A 27,384-nucleotide genomic window follows, 5' to 3' on the forward strand; every position below is an offset into this window, starting at 1 on the left:
TCGGAGAGCTAGACTGGAACACTGGCTGGATCTTCCAACATTTCTGGGGGTGCTCTCTGTTCTTTGCGGTGGCCCTGCCGCCAGGTGAACGCTGCCGGTGGGAGAGCACACACTTAGTGCGGCCAGCTGACCTTCACAGTCTGGGGGGAAATTTTAAACGATTGTGGAGAAGAGGCCTTGAGACTCCAAGAGGAAGAAGAAAAAGGGGCCCAATGAAGCCTGAGCCTCCCAGGAGGTAGAACTGAGTTAATGAACAGGGCTGATTATCCAAGGTAATTATGTAAAAGAGAAGGCTAGGAGGAGTTTTAGATGGCTGCAACTTGGAGTTTACTCTGCTTAAGGTGAGTGTTTATGTTTCTGTGTTTTTGCTTCTCCGGCAAGGTTTTGTTTTGTTTTGTTTCTTCCCTGTTCCCTTCACCCAAGGCTCAGTTTGCAAAAGCAGCTCGCTCTGCGTGGCAGACCCCATTCTAATCCTTCTCTTTCCTTAGATTCCGAGCCCGGTTAGAATTAGTCTCCGCATCACGGGCTCCTGGGACCCTCCGCTCTATGCTCCTAGAGGAGGGAGCAGCTGTGTTCATCCCCCTACCCGCAAATGCCTCCGGTTCTTATTTGGCAGACACTCCCGCGGTGCTGCTGTCCAAAGACACACCTTCCCAGCCAGCCCAGTGGTCACGTCTCGCCCCAGCGGTTCGGGAAAAGCAGTGGGAACTCTGCGCTCCCCGAATCGAGCCCGCTACGCCGGGCATCTCCCTTCCCTTCCCCTTGACAAACGACCCAGCCTCAATCATCCCTGCTCCTTCCGAACGCTAGTTTTGTTTACGGAGCAAACCGAGGCTTTGGGCAACCTGCCGCTGCACGGCTCTCCTTCGGCTTGGGGAGGGAGGGGTAGCGTTCACAGTTCTCCAGTGTGCCATAGACTGTTAGACCAGATCCTTCAGATCTAGAGGCACACGCAGTGGGTGACAGGAGAGTGCCCCCTCCCCCCGGGCGGGTGGGGGTGGGGAGAGGAGCAGGGACTCGGCTTGGAGAAGGAGGCAGGGAGGCAGCTGCAGTGCTGCGAGGGGTGCGTGCGCGTGTGCCCAGCTCGCCTGCCGTCTCCCGGCTCCGTCTGCACTCCTCGGTGCGTGGGGCACGGGGGTCCGAGGGCCGGGAAGCCAGAGCAGCGCCTCTCGCCCAGGCCTCGCTTTCTCTGGACGCCCGGCAGTCCCCGGGGCTAGAGCGCACGGGGCGGGGCGCGAGACCCGGGCCGCGCTCCCCGCCCCCGCCTCTCGCGCCCTGCCTGGCTCCCTCTCCATTGAGTTTTCCTGCCTCGGGTGCCTATCAATGGTCCTGCTCCGGGATGCACACGCAGCTCGCGGCCGGAGGGGGGTAGTAGCCGCCGCCTCCAGGTTCAGGTTCTCTCCGGCCGCCGCCGCCACCCGCTGTCGCCGCGACTCGAGCCCAGGGCGCACTGAGGTCTCGGCCATGGGGCTGCGGAGGCTGCTGTTGCTGGCGTGAGAAGGGGCGACGGAGTTGTCGCGCTCGGGGGTCCCCAGCTGCCTGCATGGATGTCTTCAGCTTTGTGAAGATTGCAAAGCTTTCGAGGTAGGGTCTGCGCGGGTTCCGTTTGCACCCAGGGCCGCTGCCGCGGGCAACTTGGTGCCTTATTTTTCGGGAGGCTGGGTAGAGGCAAAAGCTGGAAAGCGCGACGGGGCTTAAGACAAACGAAGTGGCCGGGGGCTGCCACATTCAACTTATTTCTCACTGGCTGCTGAGGCTTGTGTAGCGGCGGGTGTAGACCACACACAGAGAGGTACATACATGCCCTCACCAACACACCGATATTCACGACAGTTTGTTTTCCCTAAGGAAAAGCCCTAGTGGTGTTTGCGGTCCCATGTATAATTCAGGGCTGAGAGAAGATGGTTGTAATTGCTACTGCTAGGGAAACCCAGAAGTGCTTGGAGCTTGGGTGCCTGCCTTCCAAGCTGCAGAGACCAAAAGTGCCGCCTTCCCCCAACTCCTAAATTACACCTCCACACCTCCACAAAGTCAGCTCCCAGATTGACCAGGTGCTGCCAACGGTAACCTAGATGGTGAAGTCATGGAGATAGAAGAGAAAGACTTTCAGCCTTTTTTTTTTTTTTTGTAACTATATTCTTAAGCCTCGAAAGATTTAGAAATTTTCTTCTAAGTGGCCATGTTGTTAAAACAGTAGCTAAAACTAAATCATCGATTCAGACATTTTTGGGTAGTACTGATAAAAGAGGAACATTTCCACACATGGGCCGCCTAGGTGTTGCCTGGCCAGAGTACTCCTCCAGGTCTTTTGCCCTGCTTATGCTTCCAAAGTCTTCGTTCGAGCCACAGAGTAAGGTCTGTGCTTCTCGCTATGTGGCATTAACTGGGAAGAGCCCGATAGGGGCGGTCTTGGAAAACCATGCCCAACCTTCTCTGCCCCTGGAGCTCTTTATAGCAGCTACCACCAGGACGTAGGAGGTAGACAGTTGGGTTTTTCCAGGATGTAGCTTAAAAACTTACTTGCAATATGGACAGAATAATCCCAGGTTTTCCTTCAGTCCTGAGTGTCAGAGTGAGATGTGTTGATTGCATCAGGCAGGGATGAGCAGCTTCCAGTAGTCAGAGGTAGAAACGTATGTTGACTTTGCTTTATTAAATTACATTAGACCTCTTCAGAAAGGTTCTGTTTGGATGTTGCCATTCTCTCCGACATCTACAGGTCTTTGTTCTGCCTGCCCATCTCCACCTTCCCTTTCTACTAACATGGGTCAGTCTTCATGCCACTAGCAGATTTCCCCAGGGAGAAAGGCCCAGTGCAGCTTACTCTAAGTAGACTGGAGATACGCAGTTGATGGGTAAATACCTTTGTCTTAGAGCAGCTCAGGAAGAGGTGTTGTCCTGCAGATCAGAAGACTGATGTGTTAAGCAGTGGATGATTGTGGTGTGGCAAATTGTTTGCTTTCAAGCTGATCTCATAAAGGGCCATTGCTTCACGCCACTATTCTATTAACTTCCTGCATGCTTCTGCCTAGGGCTAGTTTCTAAACAGCTGTCAAATAATGAACCATGGTTGGGAAGCAGCTGTGTGCAAGTTTGGAGACTGAGTGGTACCCTCCGTGTGATGGAGAGAGATACTGCTAAAGGGAAAGGGAAGTTCAACCAATAGTATAGTTCAAAGCAACCAGGATACTTTTTGGTGGCCTCAGATGCTAAAAACAGTTTAACAAAACATCTAGAGCCTCGAATTAGTCCTTAAACTTAGGAACTTTGGAGAGGACAGTGTCATGTGTCAGTGAAAAGATGTTTCATATTCTTTTTACTAAATTCTAGGACGCCTACATGATATTCACAAATCTGAGTTTTTGCAAAACTCGAGCAAGGCTGTGGGGAGAGTGGTATCTTATTTTAAAGAGAGTTTAAAATTTAGTAAATGAGTGTGAGTTTCACTTTCTATCCTTAATGTGATCCAGTAGTGTTTATTCTAAAGACAGAAGGTGCAAATGTTCTGAGCTGATGTGCTGATTAAGAAATCTTCCATCCATAGAATTCTTATTTTTCTTTAGTGTGAGCTCAAGGATGGTCCCCAAGCTGAGATAGAAATACCTTTAGAGGGTCATCAGCATGTAAAAACACACCTTTGCAGTTGCTTGTTTCTGCCTTGGGAGGAAGAAAGTCTTGTATGTGTCTTAAACACTGTTACAGAAATCAAGTTCTTTTCTCAAAGGTGAAGTATGAAAGTGCTTATACTGCAGGATTTTCCTGATTTCAGAATGGATAATCTTCCTAAAGGATTTAGCTTTGATCAGCATGGTTACTTCAGTGCTTAAAATTCTCTAGGTTTAGAGGCAAACACATGTAGTTACCCTGGGTCCTGGCCTTGCCTTTGGTTCCTACAAACTTGAGTTTCTAAATGTTAATTCAGAAGGCGTCTCTTGGAAGTGATATTTGCTTAGTGTCCTATCTGTGAGTAAAGACAGTGTAATTACAGAGAATTCCAAGAGAATATTATTCGACACTGGAATAAATAAACTGCCTGTTTTGACTTTTTAGAGTGTCCACATTTAACTATTTGTTTCCAGAATCTAAACCCTTTTAATCATGGGAAAAATCAGAATTGACATTGCCCCTCAATAACCCAGTACCATTAAAAAAAATTGCTGCCAAGTGTTGGAATTGCTGGTAAGTAGTTGGCACCCTTTACATCATCAGTTAGAGTTATGACCCTTGATTCCACCCTTCGTGGGTGGCACAGTGTGTCATGGTTCTATGGTTCTATCTGAAGATGGTTTTTCCCGTTCTTCTGATTTTCTGGTTCTTAAACTGCTTGATAGTTTACATGCAGTTTTACTTCACTGTTTCCTTGGTAACAGTTCTATATTATTTTCCATCCTTGTAGATGAGAGCATTACAGATGATTGCCTTATAAACCAGTAATAGTATAAAAACAGGCATATATTTTTATTGTTACTGCTCTTTGTATTGACTATTTTATTTGTAAAGCAGATGCATTCTTTCAAATGTTTATAGAAGAATGCAGTCCAGTAGAAAAACATGATTATGCCCCTTTTGCCTGAGGGAGATGATTTGAGATCCAAAACTCATAAGGATGTTATTAAATGGAGTGATATATTCATAGATTGAGTCCCTGATTTGACTTCTTTTCTTTAAGCAAAACGGTAGACTTGGTGATAATTATTGAGTCCCCACTATTGATATGATGATTTCTTACAGTAGTAGGTAAATTTGGGGGATGCTTTATTTTGCATTTTCTTATAGTTGCATGGGTTATTTTATGGTATGTAGCAGTGACTAATATCTAATATTAGAATGCTAATTAGAATGCTAATTTTCTTACAAGTATCTTGTATTTGAGGAAAAATACAAAATACATATGTATAGTTTCCTTAGATGTTTATGTCAAATCCATTTAGATACTACCAAACTTCAGTCTTTTACCTTTATCTTATTCAGAACTAAATATTTCCCAGGGAAAAGGGGAAGTTAAAGAAGTAATGCAAAAGGTCAGGGTTTTTCCCATATCCGCTATTTTTACTGAGTAATTGTATTAATATTGCTGGTAATAGTGAGCTCTGGAGGCTAGCAATGAAAAAACCCCAAAGACTCTGGATTTGAATTTTATTAAAAATGCTACTTGCTCATCTTCTGAGTCCTTTCTAAGTTCTGCTGATTTTTGTGACTGTCAGGAGGTGAAATGCTGAACAGTTTCGTAACAGAACTAGATTCCTGTTTTAGGAATATTTAACTCTAGTTTCCCAAGAGTTGCTAGTTTGAAGCCGTGAAAGTCTAGTCGCCCGCAGTTCTGGGAAGAAGGCGTCTAGGTCAGGCTTTGTACCATTTCAAGCATCTCTCTCTCTCTCTCTCTTATTGTCTGGGGCAAGTGAGTTTCACCTTCTTGCTATCAGAATTTGGTACAGACTGACAGCTGCAGTGAAACTTACTTGTACTTTAAATGCATGACCTGGAAAGTCTCACTTTCTGCTTATGGTCCTTCCAGCTGTTCATTCTCTCCCTTTACATACACATACACTGTTCAACTTTAGTACTTTGTTATTTCATTTGAGGTTAACCGTGGAAGTTTAGCTGTAAGAGAATGTACATTATTGGTGAACTAGAAATGTATCTTTAAGGAATGAACTTGAAACCACTGGTTTCACACTTGGCTCAATAAGAAAACTCAAGACCGTTTAAAATCTTTGTTGAAGCATACCGTCCTGAAATCTACCACTGTTACCATCAAATGATCTTTAATCTTGAAAGCTAATCATAGCAGGAAAAGAAAATCATGAATAGGCTAAAACGGGTTGGCACACTGTGGCCTATGAGCCAAATCTGGCTTGCTGACTGTTATGGCATAGCCTGTGAGCAAAGAATGGTTTCTTTATTTTTAAATGCTTCAAAAATATCAAAAAAAGAATAATATGAAATTAAAATTTCAGTGTCCATAAAGTTTTATTGGAACACATGTCCATTCATTTATGTATTATCTATGGCTGCATTTGCCTGACAACAGCAAAGTTGACTAGATGCCACAGAGACCTTATGGCCCACAAAGCCTAAAATATTTACTCTCTGGCTCTTTACAGAAAAAGTTAACTGACCCCTGGGTTAAACAATGCCTTTTTCCTGTTTTCTCTTCTTTATCATTATCAGCACACATGTGGGCACACACATGTCAAATCAAGCATGTTATAATAAATACTTGAATTCACTGACCCCTGGGTTAAACAATGCCTTTTCCTGTTTTCTTTATCATTATCAGCACACATGTGGGCGCACACATGTCAAATTGAGCATATTATAATAAATACTTGAATTCACTAATGCACATTACCAATTAATATAGACCTTATCTTTATTGAAACTTCTGATCTCAAATTACTTCTTGAACTGTTGGAAACTGACCATTAGAAGTGGACATAATTGTCTTACTAATTTGTTGCACTTGGAAAAATTATGCATGCTTATTCTTTGGTCACTAAGTTGACCTGATATTTTTGGGGAGCTGGAGAGTTGCTTTTTAAAGGTGATGTTTGCCTTCCATAAATATCCAGTTCAAAATGGATGGAAAAAGAATGGGTGATACTACTTGTATAGCTTCAACCAATGTGTGCTGGTGAACTGATAATCAAGTCAACGGGAGAATGCCTAGTATTTCCTTACAGTACACTTGAGCCATCTGGTCCTAATGGCTAATGACCTTCACTAATCTGTTTCCAAATGGAAATAAAACTAGATAAGTGGATTTAGTTGTAGCCAGAGGAATGGAGGTAGGCTGTATCAATTTGGAGTTGAGTTTAATCTAACTTTCCTATGATTTGACTGAGAGCATTGTAATGAAAAACCATAGACTACCTTTAGTTCTTTACAGCAAAAACATATATCAAAAGTATGCTGCCTTGCTTCTGAGTAATTTAGGTCATTATGTACTTAAGCTCTGAAAATTATCTTCAAGAAATCTAAGTCTTAGTTTTAGATAACAAAGTTAACATTCCCATTTTTTTTTTTTCCTGGCAAAGAGATGAGAAGGGTTTTCTGCCAGAACTGTTCTTTCAGAAATATATTTTCAAGTATGGTTTACAGAATTTGGCATAAGATAAATAGTCTATACTAAATAATTAGTGAGTGAAGTAATATACAATTCATTCTAACATTTGTTGCAAACAAATTGTCATATTTGTTTAGCTGAACAATTACCGTGTCAGTACTTCTTTATTGAATATAAAGGAATACAATGTACATGTTAAAAGTAAATAGCCTGCTCTTGGACTTGGTCTCAGAGAATAAACTTTTATTTCTGTTTTTACATTTGCAGTATATATATATATATATATATATATATATACACACACACACACACACACACACATATATATGTATATTTGGTGATTGATGGTTAAAAAGTGATCAACTTGTATTTCTAAGGAGTCTCTGTTTTACTGCTTTAAGCTCAGTAAGCAAAGTTATGATGATATTGAAATGGGTTTTTATAGATGTCAGTAAGTTTTTATTTTAGAAAGTCTTTTTTGAAAGCTAGGAAAACACAATCATTTCTATGAAAGAAATGTTTCCAAAGTTTGAAAATGAAAAGTAATTTCCCTGCAATTACAATTTACTATAGGGTTTTAATTTTTATTTTGGTTATTTTTTATAGGCTTCACAAGTTTTATGAGATTTGCTTAATTGAAAATAAGAACATGATTACCTGACAAAGACGAGGTTCAAAGAAAGCAGTAGGCAAAAGTTCATAAAATTAATGGTAAAATTTTCCTAATGAATGTAGGAATGAGTGTATTTTTCTATCGAACTGGCACAGTTATTTATCTGGTCAGAGACTGGTGTGGGGGAGAACACGCGGCCATCTGGCTAATTCAAGGCTGTTGTATTGATTCAACATTGGATTACATACTGACCATGGTGATTTTACAATGGTTCCTGTAACTGGAGTCCTGGATATTTGACTCTTTTGAAATTCACCATCCAAGTCACCAGTCTTTACCCTAGTACAGGAGCGGTTAGCAGTCTCAGCTATACAGTGGTGGAGTCTGGAATTAGTTTTGGTGTAAATCCCAAACCTGCCCAACTGAATTGTGGCTCAGGGCAATGTCCTACTTCATGGCCCAGGGCCTGGGCTGGCAAACTTAACCTATCTGATGTGTTTACTTATGTTAGAAAGCTTTATGACCATTTTTCTAAATAAAGTTTTATTTAAACACAGCCATGCCCTTTTGTTTGTATACTATGGCTGCTCTTGGGAGAGCTGGATAGCTGTGACAGAAACCACATGGCTTGCAAAGCCTAAAATATTTACTCTCTGCCCTTTACATGGGTATTTTACTGTTCTTCTTTGATCTCTCTGCCCAGTACTCAAATTTCCCTTTGGGGCAGTCTGGGTGTCAGCCTTCTTTACTAGCAGGGAGAAGGATGGATATGGTTGGAGATTCACCCTGAACACAGTCAGCCTTGCCGGCCCTGCTCTGGGGGACTTAAACTGTCAGCACTTACAATACCACTTGTAGGTTAACTTAGAAGCTTTGTAAAGTGCAAATTGGATCCTCCCTGTCCCCTCCGTCTACATAGTTTTGAGGGCAAAATCCAAATTCTTTTATCTTTACCCTTTTGGGTTTGGCCCGATTCACTTGGTTCCTTTGAGAACCATATTTCTCGGGCTGGGCGTGGTGGCTCACGCCTGTAATCCCAGCACTTTGGGAGGCTGAGGCGGGCAGATCACAAGGTCAGGAGATCGAGACCATCCTGGCTAACATGGACAAACCCCGTCTCTATTAAAAATACAAAAAACTTAGCAGGGTGTGGTGGCGGGCGCCTGTAGTCTCAGCTACTTGGGAGGCTGAGGCAGGAGAATAGCTCGAATCTGGGAGGCGAAGCTTGCAGTGAGCTGAGATAGCGCCACTGCACTCCAACCTGGGCAACAGAACGAGACTCTGTCTCAAAAAAAAAAAAGAAAAGAAAAAGAGAACCATATTTCTCTGAACTTATTATTCCTCCTTTCCAGCCTTAACTTCCTACTCAACACCAAACACATACGTGTATACACACACACACACACACACACACATACACACACACACGCATCTACCGGTAACCATGTTGAATTTTTTAGAAGTCCTAAAAAGTGCCACACCCTGAGCCTTTGCATAAACTCTTCATTTTGTCTGGAACAATCTTTATCTTGCCTCCTTTATACCTGAAAAATTCCCATCTGTCTTTTATATTTCAGCTTTTAATCTAAGGTTGTTCCATGTCACCTTCTCCAACCTCCCAATCCTGGGTTAAATAGCTCGACTGACATGTTTTATTAGTGAAGATAATTTCACTGCTTTAACAGATTAATCCCTCCATTTTTGTGGCCCATCTCTTGTTTGCTTGATACATAAAACAGGCATTCCTGATGGTGTGGGGGAGCTCTGATATGCTCAGCCATTCTGAGAACCTGTAAGATAGGACTCTCTCATCTTCAGTATGCTATCGAAGGTTTCCTGCACATCAATGTTCAGCTGACAGATGAGGGGAGAGAATGGCAGAAGATTGGGTGACAGGTTTTTTAAGGGCCATGCCCAGAATTAAAGTATACCATTCTACCCTCATTCCATTAGGCAGAACTCTGACCCTATGTAACTGTGAGGCAAGCTGGGAAGTTTAGTGCCACTGTGTACCCTATCTGTGCTGGACATGTCGTGCCCTGCTCTTTTCATAACATTTCTTCATTATGTGGTAGATTGTAATTTTGTTCCCAATTCTTAAATCTTTCCTAAATCCAAGCCTTTTCCATGTGACGTTATAGTTTTACCTCCTAGAGGTAGAGAGTACTTCTTTGCCCCATTGCTGTTGGGCTTGGCCAAGTAACTTGCTTTGGCAAGTGGAATATGGACAGAAGTCACAGGCCATCTGTTTTGGTACAAGTTTTTGGTAGGAGAATGCCTTTGAGGTATTGTACATTTCTAAAAAAGAATGTAAAAAAGTAAAAAGCTCTTAACATTGCTATATGAAGAACTGCCTAGTTTAACCTTTTGGTCCTAGAAGCTAGATTCACATGTACCAGCACCATCAGGCAAACCTGTGAGCATGAAAACAGATGCTTATTCTTGTATGACACTGTGTTATGCTGCATTGTTGTGGCAATGGCTGACTGGTATAGATTGTATTATAATTGAGTCCAGTTTTGATCTGTGTCTCATTTATGAACTCTTCAAGGGCAAATCCCCTTGTATTAAACCTCCTTGGTTTATAGTAGATTTAAGGATACCTTGTTTCATTGCACTCTGGTTTATTGGTGCTTTACAGATACTGCACTTTCTACAAATTGAAGGTTTGTGGCAACTCCACATCAAGCAAGTCTATCAGCACCATTTTTTCAACAGCATGTGCTCATTTCATGTTTCTGTGTCATATTTTTCATTATTATTATTATATCTGTTATGGTGATATGTGATCAGTAATCTTTGACGTTACTATTGGAATTGTTTGATGTTACTATTGTAATTGTTTTGGGCTGTCATGAACCACACATATAAGATGGCAAACTTAATTGATAAATGTTGTGTGTGTTCTGACTGCTGTACCAACTAGCCATTCCCTCATGTCTCTCCCTTTCCTCAGGCGCCCCTATTCCTTGAGACATAACAATGTTGAAATCAGGCCAATTAATAACCCTACAGTAGCCTGCAACTGTTCAAGTTAAAGGAAGAGTTGTACATCTCTCACTTTAAATTGAAAGCCAGAAATAATTAAGTTTGGTATGGAAAGCATGTTGAAAGCTGAGATAGGCCAAAAACTAGACCTCTTGTGCCAAACAGTTCGCCAAACTGTGAATACAAAAGAAAAGCTCTTGAAGGAAATTAAAAGTGCTACTCCAGGAAACACACAAACGATAAGAAAGCGAAACAGCCTTGTTACTGATATGGAGAAAGTTTGAGTGGTCTGGATAGAAGATCAAACCAGCCACAACATTCTGTTAAGCCAAAGCCTAATCCAGAGCAAGACTCCAACTCTCTTAAATTCTGTGAAGGCTGAGAAAAGTGAGGAAGCTGCAGATAAAACGTTTGAAGCTAGCAGGGATTGGTTTGTGAGGCTTAAGGAAAGATGCTGTCTCCATAACATGAAAGTACAAGGTAAAGTGGCAAGTGCTAATGGAGAAGCTGCAGCAAATTATCCGAAAGACCTAGCTAAGATCACTGATGAAGATGACTACACTAAACCACAGATTTTCAGTGTAGACTAACCTTCAATTGGAAGAAGATGCCATCCAGGACTTTCATAGCTAGAGAAGAAAAGTCAATGCCTGGCTTCAAAGCTTGAAAGGACAGGCTGACTCTCTTTTTTGGGGTTAATGCAGCTGGTGACTTTACGTTAAAGCTAATGCTTATTTGCCATTCCAAAACTTCTAGGGCCCTTAAGAATTATGCTAACTCTACTCTGCTTGTGTTCTAGAAATGGAATAACAAAGCCTGGATGACAGTGCATCTGTTTACAGCATGGTTTACTGAATATTATAAGCCCACTGTTGAGTCTTATGTTCAGGAAAAATAGATTCCTTTCAAAATATTACTGCCCATTGACAATGTACCTGGTCACCCAAGTGCTCTGAGGGAGATGTACAAGGAGACTAATATTGTTTTCATACCTGTTAACACAAAATTTGTTCTGCAGCCCAATGATCAATGAGTAATTTTGACTTCCAAGTCTCATTATTTAAGGAATTTGGTTGGTCTGAAGGTAGTGAGTTATCTCAATTGATTGTTCGCAGTCAGTTATAGATTGAACTTCTTGTTCTACTCTTTTCCACATTCTCACTACTACACTTGACTAGTTTTAAAAAAAGAGATATATTTTGTATGGTTATAGCTGCTATAGAGAGTGATTCCTCTGATGAATTTGGGCAAAGTAAATGGCAAACCTTCTGGAAAGGATTCACCATTCTAGATGCCATTAAGAACATTGATGATTTATGGGAGGATGTCAAAATATCATTAACAGGAGTTTAGAAGAAGTTGATTCCAACCCTCATAGATGACTTTGAAGGGTTCAAAACTTCAGTGCAGGAAGTAACTGCAGATGTTGTGGAAATAGCAAGAGAGCTAGACTTAGTGGAGCCTTAAGATGGGACTGAATTGCTGCAATCTCATCATCAAACTTGAATGGATTAAGGGTTGCTTCTTATGGATGAGCAAATAAAGTGGTTTCTTGAGATAGATTCTACTCCTGGTGAAGGTGCTGTGGGCATTGTTGAAATAAAAACAATGAATTTAGAATATGGCATAAACTTAGTTGATAAAGAAGCAGCAGGGTGCGAGAGGATTGACTCCAATTTTGGAAGAAGTTCTGTGAGTAAAATGCTATCAAACAGCATCACATGCTACAGAGAAATCTTTCATGAAAGAAAGAGTCAGTAGACACAGCAAACTACATTGTTGTCTTATTTTAAAACATTGCCACAGCCACCCCAGCCTTCAGCAACCACCACTTTGATGAGTCAGCACCCATCAGCATGGAGGCAAGACCCTCCAGCAGCAGAAATATGACGACCCACAAAAGGCTTAGATGATCATTAGCATATTTTTAACAATAAAGTATTTATAAACTAAGGTATGCCATTGTTCTTTTAGACATAATGCTATTTCACACTTAATAAACTACAATATAGTATAAATGTAACTTTTATATGCACTGGGAAACTAAAAAAATTATGTGACTCATTTTATTGCAATATTAGCTTTATTGCAGTAGTCTGGAACCAAACCTGCAATATCTCTGAGGTATGTCTGTACTGAGTAAGTATTTGGTGAATTGTGAATGAATCAGAGTGAAACCATGCTGTGTTGCACATGATGTCGAATACTGATTATCACAGGTATGCCTGCTTCTGTATGTCATTCATCAGATTGCATTGCTCCTTCCGAATTTTGGGATCTGCTGTCACTGCTTATTTATTGTAGCCATTTTACCCTTGGCAGTGAACTGCTCCCTACCTCTACAGCTTGGGACCCAGCCCTATATCTGGGCCCATATCCTCTCATTCTCATATTTCTTTCCTTTCCTTCTAGTCCTGAAAGTCCTAGTCTTCTCTAATTATATACATTTTGTCTTTAGTACCAGGAGAGAATTGTAGATAATATTGTAGAACAGACATAAAGTTTAAAGAAAATAGAAGGCTGATAGAATTTCAAGTATTTATGTATCTTTATATGTTCTATATCTTAAAAACTTTTTACAATAAAAGCATCCTACTTTTACAATCAGAAAAAATCTTTAAGTATTGTAAAATATTACCGTTCAGGAAAAATAGATTCCTTTCAAAATATTACTGCCCATTGACAATGTACCTGGTCACCCAAGTGCTCTGAGGGAGATGTACAAAGAGACTAATATTGTTTTCATGCCAGTTAAGCATTGTAAAATACTTAAAGATTTGATCATGGGAGTTTTTTTTTGTACTTAATGTGATATTAAAGAACCTATGATCAGGTATTTTACATACAGTATATTGGGAAAATGAAGTTTTAAAAAACCCAAAAGTGAAATACTATACTGAGTGAAAGGCATTGTCTTGCTAAAATATATATATATATATATTTGACCCAGAGTTAGTTTTTTCTCACTCTTTTGAAATATCACACTGAATAAACAAATTTTAAGAAAAGGGCCTATGAGAACTTTGCTTAAAAATTAAAATATAGCACTACCTGTGAAAAAGCAGAAGGAAATGCCCTGTGCAGTGATATAGAAAGATCTCTGAATACATTTATTGTTAAGTGAAAATAGTAAGGTTAAAAAAACCTTTAAAAAGATGAGGGAGATGGAACATATATTTTTTCTTGTATTTGCATAACAATGGCTGGAAGGATACACAAAAAATAACATTACTTAACTCTGTAAAGTGGTAGTTCAGAGGGTTATACGTGAGGGGGTGGGGTGCACGAGGACATGAGTGGTTCTCCATGTCCCATCCACACTTTGTATTTTTATTTTATTTTTATTTGAAATGCTGGGTATATATTACCAAGTAAAAAATAAACTTGAATTTCAAAAATGCTAAAAGAATACCCATATAAATTCAAGGATCCAAACAATATCCACAAATTCTTCAAACATTTTTCTGATTGTAAAAGTGGATACCTTTATTGTAAAAAGTTTTGAATATATAGAATGTATTTAAAAAGATATATAAATGTTTGAAATTCTATCAGCAATGATATCGTCAGTTAGCCTTCTATTTTCTTTAAATTTTATAACTGTGTTACAGTTAACATAAATACACTATTCTGTCCTTACGTTTTTACAAAATATTTTGTTCCCATATCATTAAACCTTCTTTATAAATCTAAAATTAACAGCTACATGTACCACAGTTTACTTAACGATTTCCTATTTATTAACATTTAAATTGTTTCCAGTGTTTTGCTTTGGATAACAATGTGATGAATATGTTTACAGCTAAGTCTTTGGATTTCATGGGCAGATTTTTTTCTTATGACATCAAAAATAGTATACTGAGTATTTCAAAACCCATAAAAGACAGGAGGTAATCTGAGATGCCATTAAAATGATATTCAAATTTTATGCTAAAACTGTGGACATTCTAGTTCCTCAAAGGTATTGAAGTTGACAAGCAGCATTTGTCACAGGAGTTAACCTAGTGACAAGACTTGAAGTACTTAGTGATGGGGAAAGCTTGAGTAATGGTAGTTGGAACTTCAGGTGGATTTGAGCAAGTTGGGCCTCTGTCTCCTTATTTGTAAAACAGGAAAATTATGCAATATTCCCTCTAAAGTTAATTATATTTCAACAGTTCCATCGTTTTACCATATAATGGGTAAATTCAAAGAAATTCATCTATGAGAACCTAGATTAAAATAGTTTGCAACACTAGGCAGCTGTAAGAATAAAGAACAAGGAAACACTTTATGCAGTGATATATAATGGTCTCCAGGACATATTTATTAAGCGAAAATAGTAAGACTCACAAAAGTAAATATGCTTATATTTACATAAAAATACTGAAAGGATATATAGGAAACTAATAAAAATAGTATCAGAATGGGGGGTAAGGAAGAAGAAAATCTATTTAGACAACAGAAAGAAGATTGGGTAAATATGATTTCCCAAAATGTGATAAAATGTTGAAAAATCAACCCCGGAGAAAATATAAATTGCTAACTCGGACAGTTTTAACCTGAATTTCTTAGTTTTCTCTATTTTGAATGAATGAAACATAAGAGATAGTTTAATATATTAAAGATATGTATTATACAAGTATAATAGAAATTTCAGATCTATAAAATTTTAATGATAACTTTTACTAGCAAATTAAGATAAAACTGGAAGATCATATCGTTATAAAAATGATGTTACTTTTTGCATACAATTTAGTATTCTGAAGCAATTTTTTTTTCATTTTTAATATCAAGATAAGGTTTTCTCTGATGGGGATATAAAGAGAAAAATATTTTTATGTGCACCACCTTTCAACCAGGAAAGCTTATATGTTTTTTCAACTTAAATTTTATTAATTGTTGACAGCAATCTTCAAAATCTTATCCTCTGATGATATTCTATTCACTAAAGGGGACAACTTGATGTTTTTTAGAAAACCACATTCCAGGGATGTATTGACGGATGTTTCCTTTAGGATTGTAATTTGATTATGATGCTATTAGTTCATAATTTGGCTTTCCGGTTGAGATCATGTTGACAGACTGAAGAATAGAGTGTTATTTAAGTAAGCTGATGAAGCACACATAGGAGGCAATAAAGCATCTAATCCTTCTCTACTGGTTAGTGCCTTACTTTATCTCCCTTTCGTGCCGATGTGGTCATGTAAACTCCATAAACTTTCATTTATCTAGAATATAGTCATGTGTTAAAAAGGCTAGCTATTATAGGTATATGTGCTAACATTTTTTAAAGATCATCTGAATGCAAGAACATATAGGCATAACACTATACTGGACATAATTCATAGTTTTATTGCTGGCCTACAAGTCATTTCAGATTTTTTGCTGTGTCCTAGAGTTGGCAAACCATAGCCTGTGGGCCAAATTCAGTCGATTTCTTGTGTTTGTGTTAAGCTAAGAATGGTTTTTACATTTTTAAATGGTTCCCCAAAATCAAGAAGAGAATAATATTTCATGACACATGAAAATTATATGAAATTCAAATGTCACTGTCCAGAAATAAAGTTGTCTTTGGAACATAGCCATTCCCATTCATTTATGTATTGTCTACAGTTAAAACAGTAGAACTGAGTGGTTGCTACAGAGACCATATGGCCTAAAAAGCCTGAAATATCTGCCCTTCACAGAAAGTTTTCTGGCCCTGGTCCTATGTCATCAAATATCATCAAGTGATTCTTGTTGGAGACAGATGGAATTACAAATGAATATGTAGATACAGATTTAGATATATACATATTTTTACCTTTAGATAATACAACTTTGCACTTACAGATGTTTCTCTGTATAAATGTTCCCACTGTAAAGAGTTCTTTTCTCAAATAGTCATTAAACAATTTGAATAGGAATTGTGTTTTAAATATTTATATTCTCCTGCCATGCTCACTTTCTTTCCCACAAAGGAGATGTAATAGCCCCCACTTGCTATGCAGGAAATGATTAAAAGCAAACTGATAATAAATTACACTTGATCTTAGCCAAAAGGCCGAGAAGCGATGCAAACTGATAATAAATTGCGTTCCCCTTGTCCAGTGGTTGCTCTGCTGAGACAGGTGGATCCTTTGAAGGGAAGTGTGGAAACCACACTGGAAAAGTTGGCTTGCTTCAGAGGAGAGATGAAATAGAAGGGGATGTAGCCTAGCCCTGCCCTTCCAGGTTATCCAGCTGCTACCTGCTTCCATGGGAGTGGATGTCAACATTCTACTATGACATGGGTCATTTATTTAGAGACACCTATACTTAGTAGGACATGTATACCCTAAATAGCTACTGTGTTTTAAGTGAAAAATGTCATCCTCAGTATACTTTCTTACTTTGAGTTTATCAGGACATTTTAGCTGCAAGTAAATCAATGCTTGATTAAAGGGGCTTAAACAAAATATTCCTAGATATATGTGATTCCTGGATTGGGGTTCATGGACTCAGTGAAGTCAACAACGATCCAGGTGTTTTCCCTCTTCCTGCTCCATCAGCCTGAGGCTTTGTCACCTCATGGGTGTAATGTGGTTGCCACAGCTCCAGGCATCATCTCATCATATGACTGGGTTCAGAGGTATGAAGCAGGGGTGGCCAGAGCACTGTGAGCGTTCTCTTTGTGAGGCTCTTTCTTTTAATCCTGGAGGGACATCTTTTCTAGAAGCTAGAATTTTCCCTTAGAGAATCTCATTGCCCAAAATGGGTCACATGGTCACACCTAGCAAAGGGCAATGAAATGGTTTTCTCTGGCTCACCTTCACAGAGGCCCAAACACTCAGAATCAGGGTTCTAGCAGCATGGAGGAAGAAGGGAAGAGGAATTGAGAAAGCAATCAACCTGCTGTTCTTCTTTAATAATTACATTTTTATTCAGAGACACACTTGGAGAACAACAACAAGGCTATTGATTGCAGAAGAAAAACATCCATCTGGATATCATACCCATATTCTGGTAGAAATATATTATCCTTATTGCTTTATGACCAAATTGAAAGTATATTCATTAAAATGCTGTCAGCAGCAAGTAATAGAAAAGACAACAAAAAATAGATTAAAGAGGAGGACAATTTTTTTTATCTCACATAAGAAATCCAGAGGGCCATTTTAGGGTTGGCAAACTTGATTCAAGGTGTCTGGGTTTTTTATCTCACATAAGAAATCCAGAGGGCCACTTTAGGGTTGGTAAACTTGATTCAAGGTGTCTGGGTTTTGACATCTTTTTGATGTGCCATGTCAGCCTGTTGGCTGAACCTCTTATCATTGTAGAATGGCTGCAATAGTTCCAGGTAGCATATCCTCACAAAAAAAAAAAAAAAAAAAAAAAAAAAAAAAAAAAAAAGACCAAAGGTGAGGAGAGGCAAGCAGGGTATGTTTTGTCCATGCCTCTTTTTCTGAGAGGGTGGAGAGTTTTCTCAGAAACTTCATAGCAGAGTTCCCCAATCTTTCATTGTCCAGAATTGCATCATGTTCCATGTATTTCCTAAACCTACCCAGTGAGAGGAATTGACATGGCTAGTTTAGCCTTGCAGACATCAGCAAACTGTGATCTGCAAGCAAATCCAGCCCACCACCTGTTTTTTTTTAAATAAAGTTTTATTAGAACACAGCCATCCCTATTCATCTACATATAAATTTATGGCTGCTTTTGCAATAAAATTACTGAGTTGAGTAGTTGCAAGTGAGACCATATGGCACATAAAGCTTAAACTATTTACTATCTGGCCCTTTACAGAAAAAGTTTGCCAACCTCTGTTTAAGAGTCCCAGTAATTCTCAGCTGGAGGACAGATGTTTTGATATGCCCCTGGGGTGTTTTAATTGTTTATAATGATGGGGTGGAGGTCCTATTGGCATATAGTGGGAAGGGACCGGAGATTCTAAACATCCTAACATGAGTAAAACAGTTTTACATTATGAAAAGTTGTCCCTCTCAAAATAGTAGTGGTCCCCCATTGACAAACACTGGATGCTATCAATTAGGGTCTATTTCTAGTGTGAGAGAGGGCTGCAGCTCTCCTTACCTCTGTTCCACTGCCAGCCCAGCAAATGGCCATCTGATACCTCTGTAAAATTGAGACTCTGGGAGGAAAGGAGGAGAAATGACTGTTGGTTAGGCAACCAAGAGTGCTGGCTCTGGAGAGCAGAGAGGATTTGCTGAATTGATATCTCAAAAGGGGTGGTTATATGGGTACCTAATAATTATGGACTGATTCATCGGCTGGTGACGGTGGTTGCCCTAATGGGGAACAGCTCAAAATGCTGGAGTTTTACACAAGTGGGAAATGCGCTTCTCTGTGTTCCATATACTGCAGAATTTGAGTTCACAAGAACTGAAAAGGTCTTTTCATGCTTTTCTGTAATGAACAAATTATCTTCAACAAGCATGTACTAATCGTGTGATTGAAATTAAGTTTATAAAGATAATATACAATTAAGTAATTGAAAATAATTTTCTTGGTGTTTATGAGGAAACCAATTAAATTCTTAGACAACTTTGTTGTTCGGGTATCATGTTGAAAATAAATTTACAATCGTGCATTTCTTCTTCCTAAGCATTTTCTCACTGATTGAATAAGGTATAATCGTTTATAATAAAAATGTCTCAGCTACAGGTTTTTCCCATATCTACAGCCATAACCACAATAAATGAAGGCATGAGAATAGGTATGAAATATATACTGAATATTCCCACAAATGGGCAGGTATAGATGCTCACATGTTAAATGAATCAGATGTTTGATAACTGTAGTACTCTGATTTAATTTGACCAAAACCCACAGTAAGAAATTTGTCTTGCATTGTTACCCAGTCCACATATATACCATGTGTGTGTGTACATGCACACACATGCACAATTAAAACAGAAGTTCCACAAAATAGTGAGTTTGATAAAACCTGATTGTTTCATTTTATCCTTTTTTATATTCTGCTTATTATAGCCTATTGAAGTGGTTTCAGGACCCACTTCCCCCAGTAATTTGCTGCCCATGTTTGAAAAACACGAGAGTTGTGGATATGTGATTTGTTCCCCTTCTGGGAACTCTTCCCTCTTCTTCCTGGAACATCACTTTTTTTTTTTTTTTTTCCTTTGGGGACTTCTTCTTCTCCAGGTCAACCATACCTCATATACCCCAGTGGCTACTGATCATCAGACTTCAGGACCCAGGCTGAGCAGTGAGAGCTTGGCCCCAGCATTTTATGAACTTGAGTTGACAAAGAAAGGCTTTGTTCCTCTATGGTGACAAGCCTTTAGGAATGTAAGTCCAGAGCTCCCCGTAACTATAGGTGTCAGTTCCAGGGACCTCTGCCTGAGAGCTAGCATCTACTGAGAGGCTGGGTGAAAGGAGCATTTGGGGCTCTGGGTCCAGCCCTGTCAGAAGCCAGTATACCTTGGTGGGTTTACTTGTACACGCTGTTTTATTTTTTCTTAATTTACTCCAAGATGGTCTCTGTCCTGAAAGGGCTCTAAGTCATATACATTAACCAGTACACAAATGCTAAGCCCTGGCGATGGCCATATATTGATTCCATGATAGGATTTGATTGGCAAAGAATCTTCTCTTGCATCTGGAGTGGCCTAAGCTTTTTGAACGACACAGCCATTGCTTACCTTAGTGAGTCAAGAGGTGTGAGTGTATTACAAGCTTATAGAAGATAAACTTACTGTGTATGTATTTGTGTGTTTGTGTGTATACACATGCTCATGTATGTGTAGACAGACAATGGGGAAATAAAAATCAGGAGAAAGGAGGGGAAAAAAGGAAACGTAGACAGGGAGAGATTTGTTGACAAAAATTGATGTTATCATTAGCCAAAAATTCCATTTCCTCCCAAATTCTGCCAGTATTCTTTTTAGTATCTGCAGAGATTTGACTCCTAAGACTTGAGAGTGTATTCCAATTGTAAATAAACAATTTATTGTTTGAATTGGAGGTTATCAGATTGGGCTGCGAGATGAGGATGTAGGTAGAGGTTCCCAGTAGTTGTAAACATCCTACCAGAAAAAAACTTTGTCTCTCACTTGCGTAAATGAGTACAATTGACACTGTAAACACATTGGATCTTTGAGTCTCTAAAGTACCTTGTCCAAACCTCTGTCCTTACATCAGTAACACTTATTATTTTTTAAGACTGTTTGGTGATGCATAATATTTGTGTAAAAAATCATAGATGTAGACTCAATGGATTTCCACAAACTGAATATATCTGTGACACAACTACCAAGTTCAAGAACTAGAATACAACTTGAACTCCAGTGGTCCTTCTTGGAGCTCTTCCTGAAGTTAATCACTATCCTCCTGATTTCTATCCTGTGTCTTTGAACATAATATCAATGGAATCATATAGATGTGTCTTTTTTTCACTTAAGTCGTGTTTATTAGACACGTCTTTGTGTGTAGTTGTATTTCATTTATTCTCATTGCTGTATAGTATTCAACTGTATGAAGATCCCCAATCTATTTATCCATTCTACTGTTTATGTTAAACGGAGTTGCTCCAATCATTCTCATGCCTGTTTTTTGGTGATTGTATTTGTTTCTACTGAGCATATTCCTAGAAGTAGAATTGTTGGCTCTGTAATTGTCTTTGACAGTCACTCCTATTCTTCTCTCCCCTCACTGGTTTGTAAATTCACTGTTATCTAACCCCTACATTTGGCACAGAAGCTGTTGCATAGGAAGTACACGCCTTCATGAACAGTCCTGAAAAGGTTTTTGTGCTAGACCTATAATATTTAAGCTGGAGCAGGATACAAGTGCTCAGGCAGGCTATTGGCCAGCCCATTTGATTTAACAAGTTAAGATAAAGCTGCTGTACCAAAACCACTCCAAAATGTGTAATGTCTGCAATACCAAAATCCCTTATGTCCTGCTCTTGTAAGGCCTCCTCCAAGGAGTGACACAGAGACCTAAATTCATTCTGTCCAGTGTATCCATCATCTTCAGCACGCAGCTTCAAAGACATGCATACAGCAGGCTGAGTTTGAAAGGGAGTGTGGAGTGGATGAGAAGGCTCACATGTCACTTCTGCTCACATCCCTTAGTGAGAACCTGTTCTGAGGCTAGATCTGACCACAAGAGGCTAGGAATTGTAATTATGGGTGCCAGGAATAAGAGAAACTGATCTGGTGACTAGCTCATCAGTCTCTGCCACAGAGATCTCCTTGGAGTTCCAAGAGCTTTCTTTAAATGCTCCTTTGAGAACTTGTACCTTCTCAGTGTTGTGAGCTCCCCTGGGGGTGGGTAAAGTCTGGATCTTAAGGACTATTGCTGTTTTACTATGACAGTTGCTCTAGGCTTCTGCAATATGTCTGCATGTTCTATATTCTTTTATAGAAGTCTGGCAGTAGAATATATCTCTTTTATGTTGGAGAAGATTTGGAAGATAGATATAGTGAGTTCTGATAGAATGTGACATATGCATTCTTAAAATTATGGCGCTATGCAAAATCATGCAATGAAAAACACCAGGCTTACAGGGACAATGGGTGAGAGACACAACACTTAAATTACTCAAAAACTTTGTCAGTGACACATGTTTAAAAGATAAGAAGCTAATAAAAATGAGAGCACACTTCTTCACAAATTGAATGGTTAAGAAATACGTTAAGTACTACAATACCTATGGCGCTTTCCCTTGAAAAGCCCTGAGGTTTGCTTGTGGAAGTGGGTGTGGAAAGATTTGCAGCTTGTGACTGGGAAGGGCTAGAAAGAGGGTTATCTAAACCTCCGAGGGGAAGTTGTAACACCAGATGGGAATAGGCGTGGCTCCTAACACATGCTGTGAACTGAGGTAGCTGTAGATGTTGAGGGGCGTGTGTGTGTGTGTGTTTGTGTGTGTGTGTGTGTATGTGCCTGTGTGTGCGTGCATATATTCCTATGCAGTTCTGTTCTGATGAGTGTGGTTTTCTGAGTTCATAGTGCTTCTCCCAGATGAAATTGTTCATAAGCAAACACAAACTTTGCATTGTATTCAAATTGTTCCCTAGTGTATTAATTCAATTGAAATAAATTCACATTTATAAAACAAGTGTTATAGCAGAACTACCCATACCTGGATAGTGCAAGTGGTTACAGGTAGACACACTGTGGCATCTCTTTGTTGCAATCAAGTTCTGATTAGTACATACCTGCTTATGTGTGGATATGTTAGCACCATGGTTTTGACCACTATTATTCTCAAACCAGGTAATCTCCTTCCAGGTAATTAAGAACTGACTGTAGTTTGGAATCTACTGTTGCTGGAGTAATGTGTTGATTTTGTTCTGTTTCAGGGGAGTTCCTTTGTATTTTCCGTGTAACATTTTCTCCTCATTGGTAATCAACACAACTCATAACTAACCCTTAATTCAGTGGTTCTTCTGTGGCTTTTATTCCTTTAATATATATGAAGATTGCTCTGTTTTCCTAATACTGTCCCAAGATATAATTATCTTCTTTCAGAGGAAGGCAGAAGGGTATCACATTCTTTAGAATATCCCTGTGTCAAAATAAGTCATAATTTCTGGTACAAAATAGATCAGTTTTATATTTCATTATTTGGATTGACTGTGCAATGATGTTCAGGGCTTAGAATATTAGTGTTATTATGAGTACTGGTAATAGCAATGCTCTTTGTATTAGTAATCACCAATGATATTAGAAATATTAGTATAATAAGGGTATTACTAATATGGTTATTAATATTAATATTAGCATTAATATTGTTACTTAATTCTACAATTTTACTAACACTACTTCATACTATTTATATTAGTTATTACTTTGCTACTTTCAGAACCTATAATATTACCCCTAACCACTACCTCCTACTGTTGCTGCTGCTGCTGCTACTAGTACTATTATTACTGCTGCTGCTGCTGTTTCCACTACCATGAGTACCTCAACTGTATTGAGGGCTTATTGTGTCCCAAGAACTTTTTTTTTTTTTGAGACTGTGTCTTGCTCTGTTACCGAGGCTAGAGTGCAGTGGCACGATCTTAGCTCACTGCAACCTCCACCTCCCAGGCTCAAGCCATTCTCCTGCCTCAGCTTCCCATGTAGCTGGGACCACAGGTGAGCACCACCACACTGGGCTAATTTTTGTATTTTTAGTAGAGATGGGGTTTTACCATGTTGGCCAGGCTAGTCTCCAATGCCTGGCCTTAAGTGATCTGCCTGCCTTGGCCTCCAAACGTGCTGGGATTACAGGCATGAGCCACTGCACCCTTCCTGTCCCAAGAACTCGATGAGCATTTTATAAACAATAGCTCAGATATTTAATCATCATAACAACCCAGTGGGATAGGTTCTGTTGGTATTCTGGTTTTATAGAGGTAGAGGACACTGAGGATCAGCAAAGATAAGTAACTAACTTATCCAAGGAAGAAACAGAGTTAGGACTTGACCATTGCTCCGAAGTCCCTACTTGTAACCATGTTCTGTACTGTAGAAATTAATGCCACTAGGATATGCTGTACTTATCTGCCTCCTATGGTCACTGGGATCTGCTTTTTAAAATAATAATGCCATCTCTCTTATGACAAGAATAATTTGTTTTGTATTTTATATATTTCTAGAGATATAGAATTAAATTTAAATAGTCTCATTTCTAATAATGTGAGTATTAATGGAAGTGGCGTATCTCCTCTCTTAAAACAGAGATTTTTATCACTACTACCAATGGAAATAAATCAATAGGTATTTCAAAAGTCCCAAGTAGCCCTGTTTTTCTACATTACCATCCTATTACATATCCCTTTCCTTCATTTGGACCCATACGGCCTTTGTACATTTTGTTTCTGCGTTAAATGAATGTGATCTACTAAAAAATAAAAAAGAAAAGAAAAAACAGTGGCTGCCATGAGATGTCAGAGAATATAAAAAAGTCTGCATTGTGGAAGTTAATATTAAATTGCAGGTAAAACTAGATATTTTCCTTCTGGAATAATTGTTGGAGGGTCTGATTAATAATTTTCAGTGGCGTGTATAATTAACTCTAGGGTGGGAATAGGTTTCTCATATTTAACAATGTTTTCCAGTTGGTAACAATGTACCACTCAATTAATTGATATGGAGTGTGTGTTCCACTTTGGACCACACAATAGCAAGCTTAAGAAAGTTGGTGATGGTTTCTAAGAATAAAATAAAGAGCCTTATAAGAATAGAGGCTTTAATATTACTGCAGCACCTTCTTCTTGGAACAGCTGTGGTTGCATGAGGTGTATTAGTTGGGAGACCAGATTCCCCACTCCGAATGCAATAGTAAATTGGATCCAGATTGTTCTATAAGCAGATGCATTTTTTTTTTATTGGTAACTTGCTTCCTGTTTATCATTTTCAGTGACATTTACAATTAGTGCCCTTGAAACTGAGGACCACAAGTGCCAAGGAGTGTTAGTTTATGTAGCGGTGAGTCACAGTGGTGATAACATATGCCCACCACAGACACCCTGACAGCAGCATCTGGGGTTTAGTCCCAGGCAAATCAAGGAAGAACATCTGGGAAGACTCTTCTGTTTCTACCCCTAGCAGGTGGCATGTCCCCTTTCCTGTGGTGAACATGGCATTTTCAGGTCAGGGAGATTCTTTCATGACCAAACATACATTCTGCTTATGTTGCAAAATGGTGAAATTTGACATCTTTCTTTTCCCTCTGATTTCAAATGTTATGGGCCCTAGAACTCATCCAGCTGTTACAGTCTTCACCTTTGTGAATTTCTCCACTACTGAAATGTCCAGATTGACTGTATTAAATAAGAATTTTCTTTCATCTTGTAAATATCTCACTAGTAACATCTCTCTTTTTTTTTTTTTTTAATTATACTTTAGGTTTTAGGGTACATGTGCACAATGTGCAGGTTTGTTACATATGTATCCATGTGCCATGTTGATTTCCTGCACCCATTAGCTCGTCATTTAGCATTAGGTATATCTCCTAATGCTGTCCCCGCCCAGTAACATCTCTTGAGTCTTCTTCCTTATGTCACATCATAAAAAAAGGAGGAAGGAGAGAAAAGAGGGCATAATTTTTATGTACAGGTGAAAATGAAATAGATGGTTACTGGAAGATGGTTTCCAAATGATAAATGGAGCCATTAGGTTCCAATTAGGGACTTGAAAACTCCCCAGTACGTGGGTAGCCTGCAACAGAGATATCCAGGGTCTAATGATATTTGTTGGTGAGATTTTTCCAGGAGTTTGAGCAAGATAAACTATTCCAATTATTTATTCTCCTTTTCTGGAGCTGTGTTTCTTCTCATGTTTCCCATTCTTTGGGCCTGTTTTGGGGGTTTTGTTTGTTTCTTTGTTTGTTTCTATTTTTTTGCTTATAAGCCCATTTTTTTTATCATTCTGGATAGTCATAATTTTTCCCAATTGAATTTTTCTTATTCCAATGACCCTTGGTAAAAAAAAAAAAAAAATAGAGTGGCTCTTGAGACCTTGAGGTGTTGAAGTTTGGTTTTGATAGCAGTCTTCATTCTAAGTTCCCTCACCTAGGTGAACTGCAGCCATTAGGGTTTTCATTCAGTGCCAGGCAGTGTTTACACTTGCCAATGTGCTATTCCTTTTGCCATTGAGGATAGCACTATCCAATGAATGACTTCATGGGGCTCAGCATGTGCTGATTGTTGGAAAAATACAATCAATATTAATTACGCTACTATCTCCTAAGCAACCACTAAATGTTTATCAAAACATACAAAAGCCACAGGCCTGCCTTTGATTACTTTATAGCAGCTTAATATCAGCAAGAATGAGAGGTAGCCATGTTTCAAGGGAATTAAGATGATAGAAGTAAGTAATTATCAGGGGTCCCAACATTTGGCTGATAAGAACCATTTTTTACCATCTCATGGGATTTGGTCTCACTTGCCGAAGCAGTTTTGTGCATACACTATTGTTTCTGTTTAAGAGAAATTGGTAGGATGGTGGGATTTTATTATATTATTTATTTTTTTTGCCACTTAGCTTTTTATTATTATTATTATTATACTTTAAGTTTTAGGATACATGTGCACAATGTGCAGGTTTCTTACATATGTGTAAATGTGCCATGTTGGTGAGCTGCACTCATTAACTCGTCATTTACATTAAGTATATCTCCTAATGCTATCCCTCCCCCCCCCCCCCACCCCACAACAGGCCCTGGTGTGTGATGTTCCCCTTCCTGTGTCCATGAGTTCTCATTGTTCAATTCCCACCTATGAGTGACAACATGTGGTGTTTGGTTTTTTGTCCCTGCAATAGTTTGCTGAGAATGATGGTTTCCAGCTTCATCCATGTCCCTACAAAGGACATGAACTCATCCTCTTTTATGGCTGCATAGTATTCCATGGTGTATATGTGCCACATTTTCTTAATCCAGCCTATCATTGTTGGACATTTGGGTTGGTTCCAAGCCTTTGCTATTGTGACTAGTGCAGCAGTAAACATATGTGTGCATGTGTCTTTATAGCAGCATGATTTATAATCTTTTGGGTATATACCCAGTAATGGGATGGCTGGGTCAAATGGTATTTCTAGTTCTAGATCCCTGAGGAATCGCCACACTGACTTCCACAATGGTTGAACTAGTTTACAGTCCCACCAACAGTGTAAAAGTGTTCCTGTTTCTCCACATCCTCTCCAGCACCTGTTGTTTCCTGACTTTTTAATGAATGCTATTCTAACTGGTATGAGATGGTATCTCACTGTGGTTTTGATTTGCATTTCTCTGATGGCC

General features: G+C 39.1%; 1 protein-coding gene across 2 annotated transcripts in view; it reads left to right on the forward strand.

Annotated features, from left to right (window-relative positions):
* Positions 1–1,037: 1,037 nt before the first annotated feature.
* The window catches only part of FRMPD4 (FERM and PDZ domain containing 4), a 611,249-nt gene continuing 584,902 nt past the window's right edge, over positions 1,038–27,384 (forward strand). Inside the window, exon 1 of one of the 2 annotated variants that reach the window (XM_032756574.2) lies at positions 1,038–1,584. In XM_032756574.2, coding sequence (XP_032612465.1) covers positions 1,544–1,584 — 41 coding nt within the window. In that variant the 5' untranslated portion in view covers positions 1,038–1,543. The remainder of the gene's footprint in view (positions 1,585–27,384) is intronic. The other variant, XM_058441280.1, reaches the window with a different exon arrangement.

Source organism: Hylobates moloch, unplaced genomic scaffold (assembly GCF_009828535.3).
Source record: "Hylobates moloch isolate HMO894 unplaced genomic scaffold, HMol_V3 SCAFFOLD_7, whole genome shotgun sequence".
NCBI classification, from domain to species: domain Eukaryota; kingdom Metazoa; phylum Chordata; class Mammalia; order Primates; family Hylobatidae; genus Hylobates; species Hylobates moloch.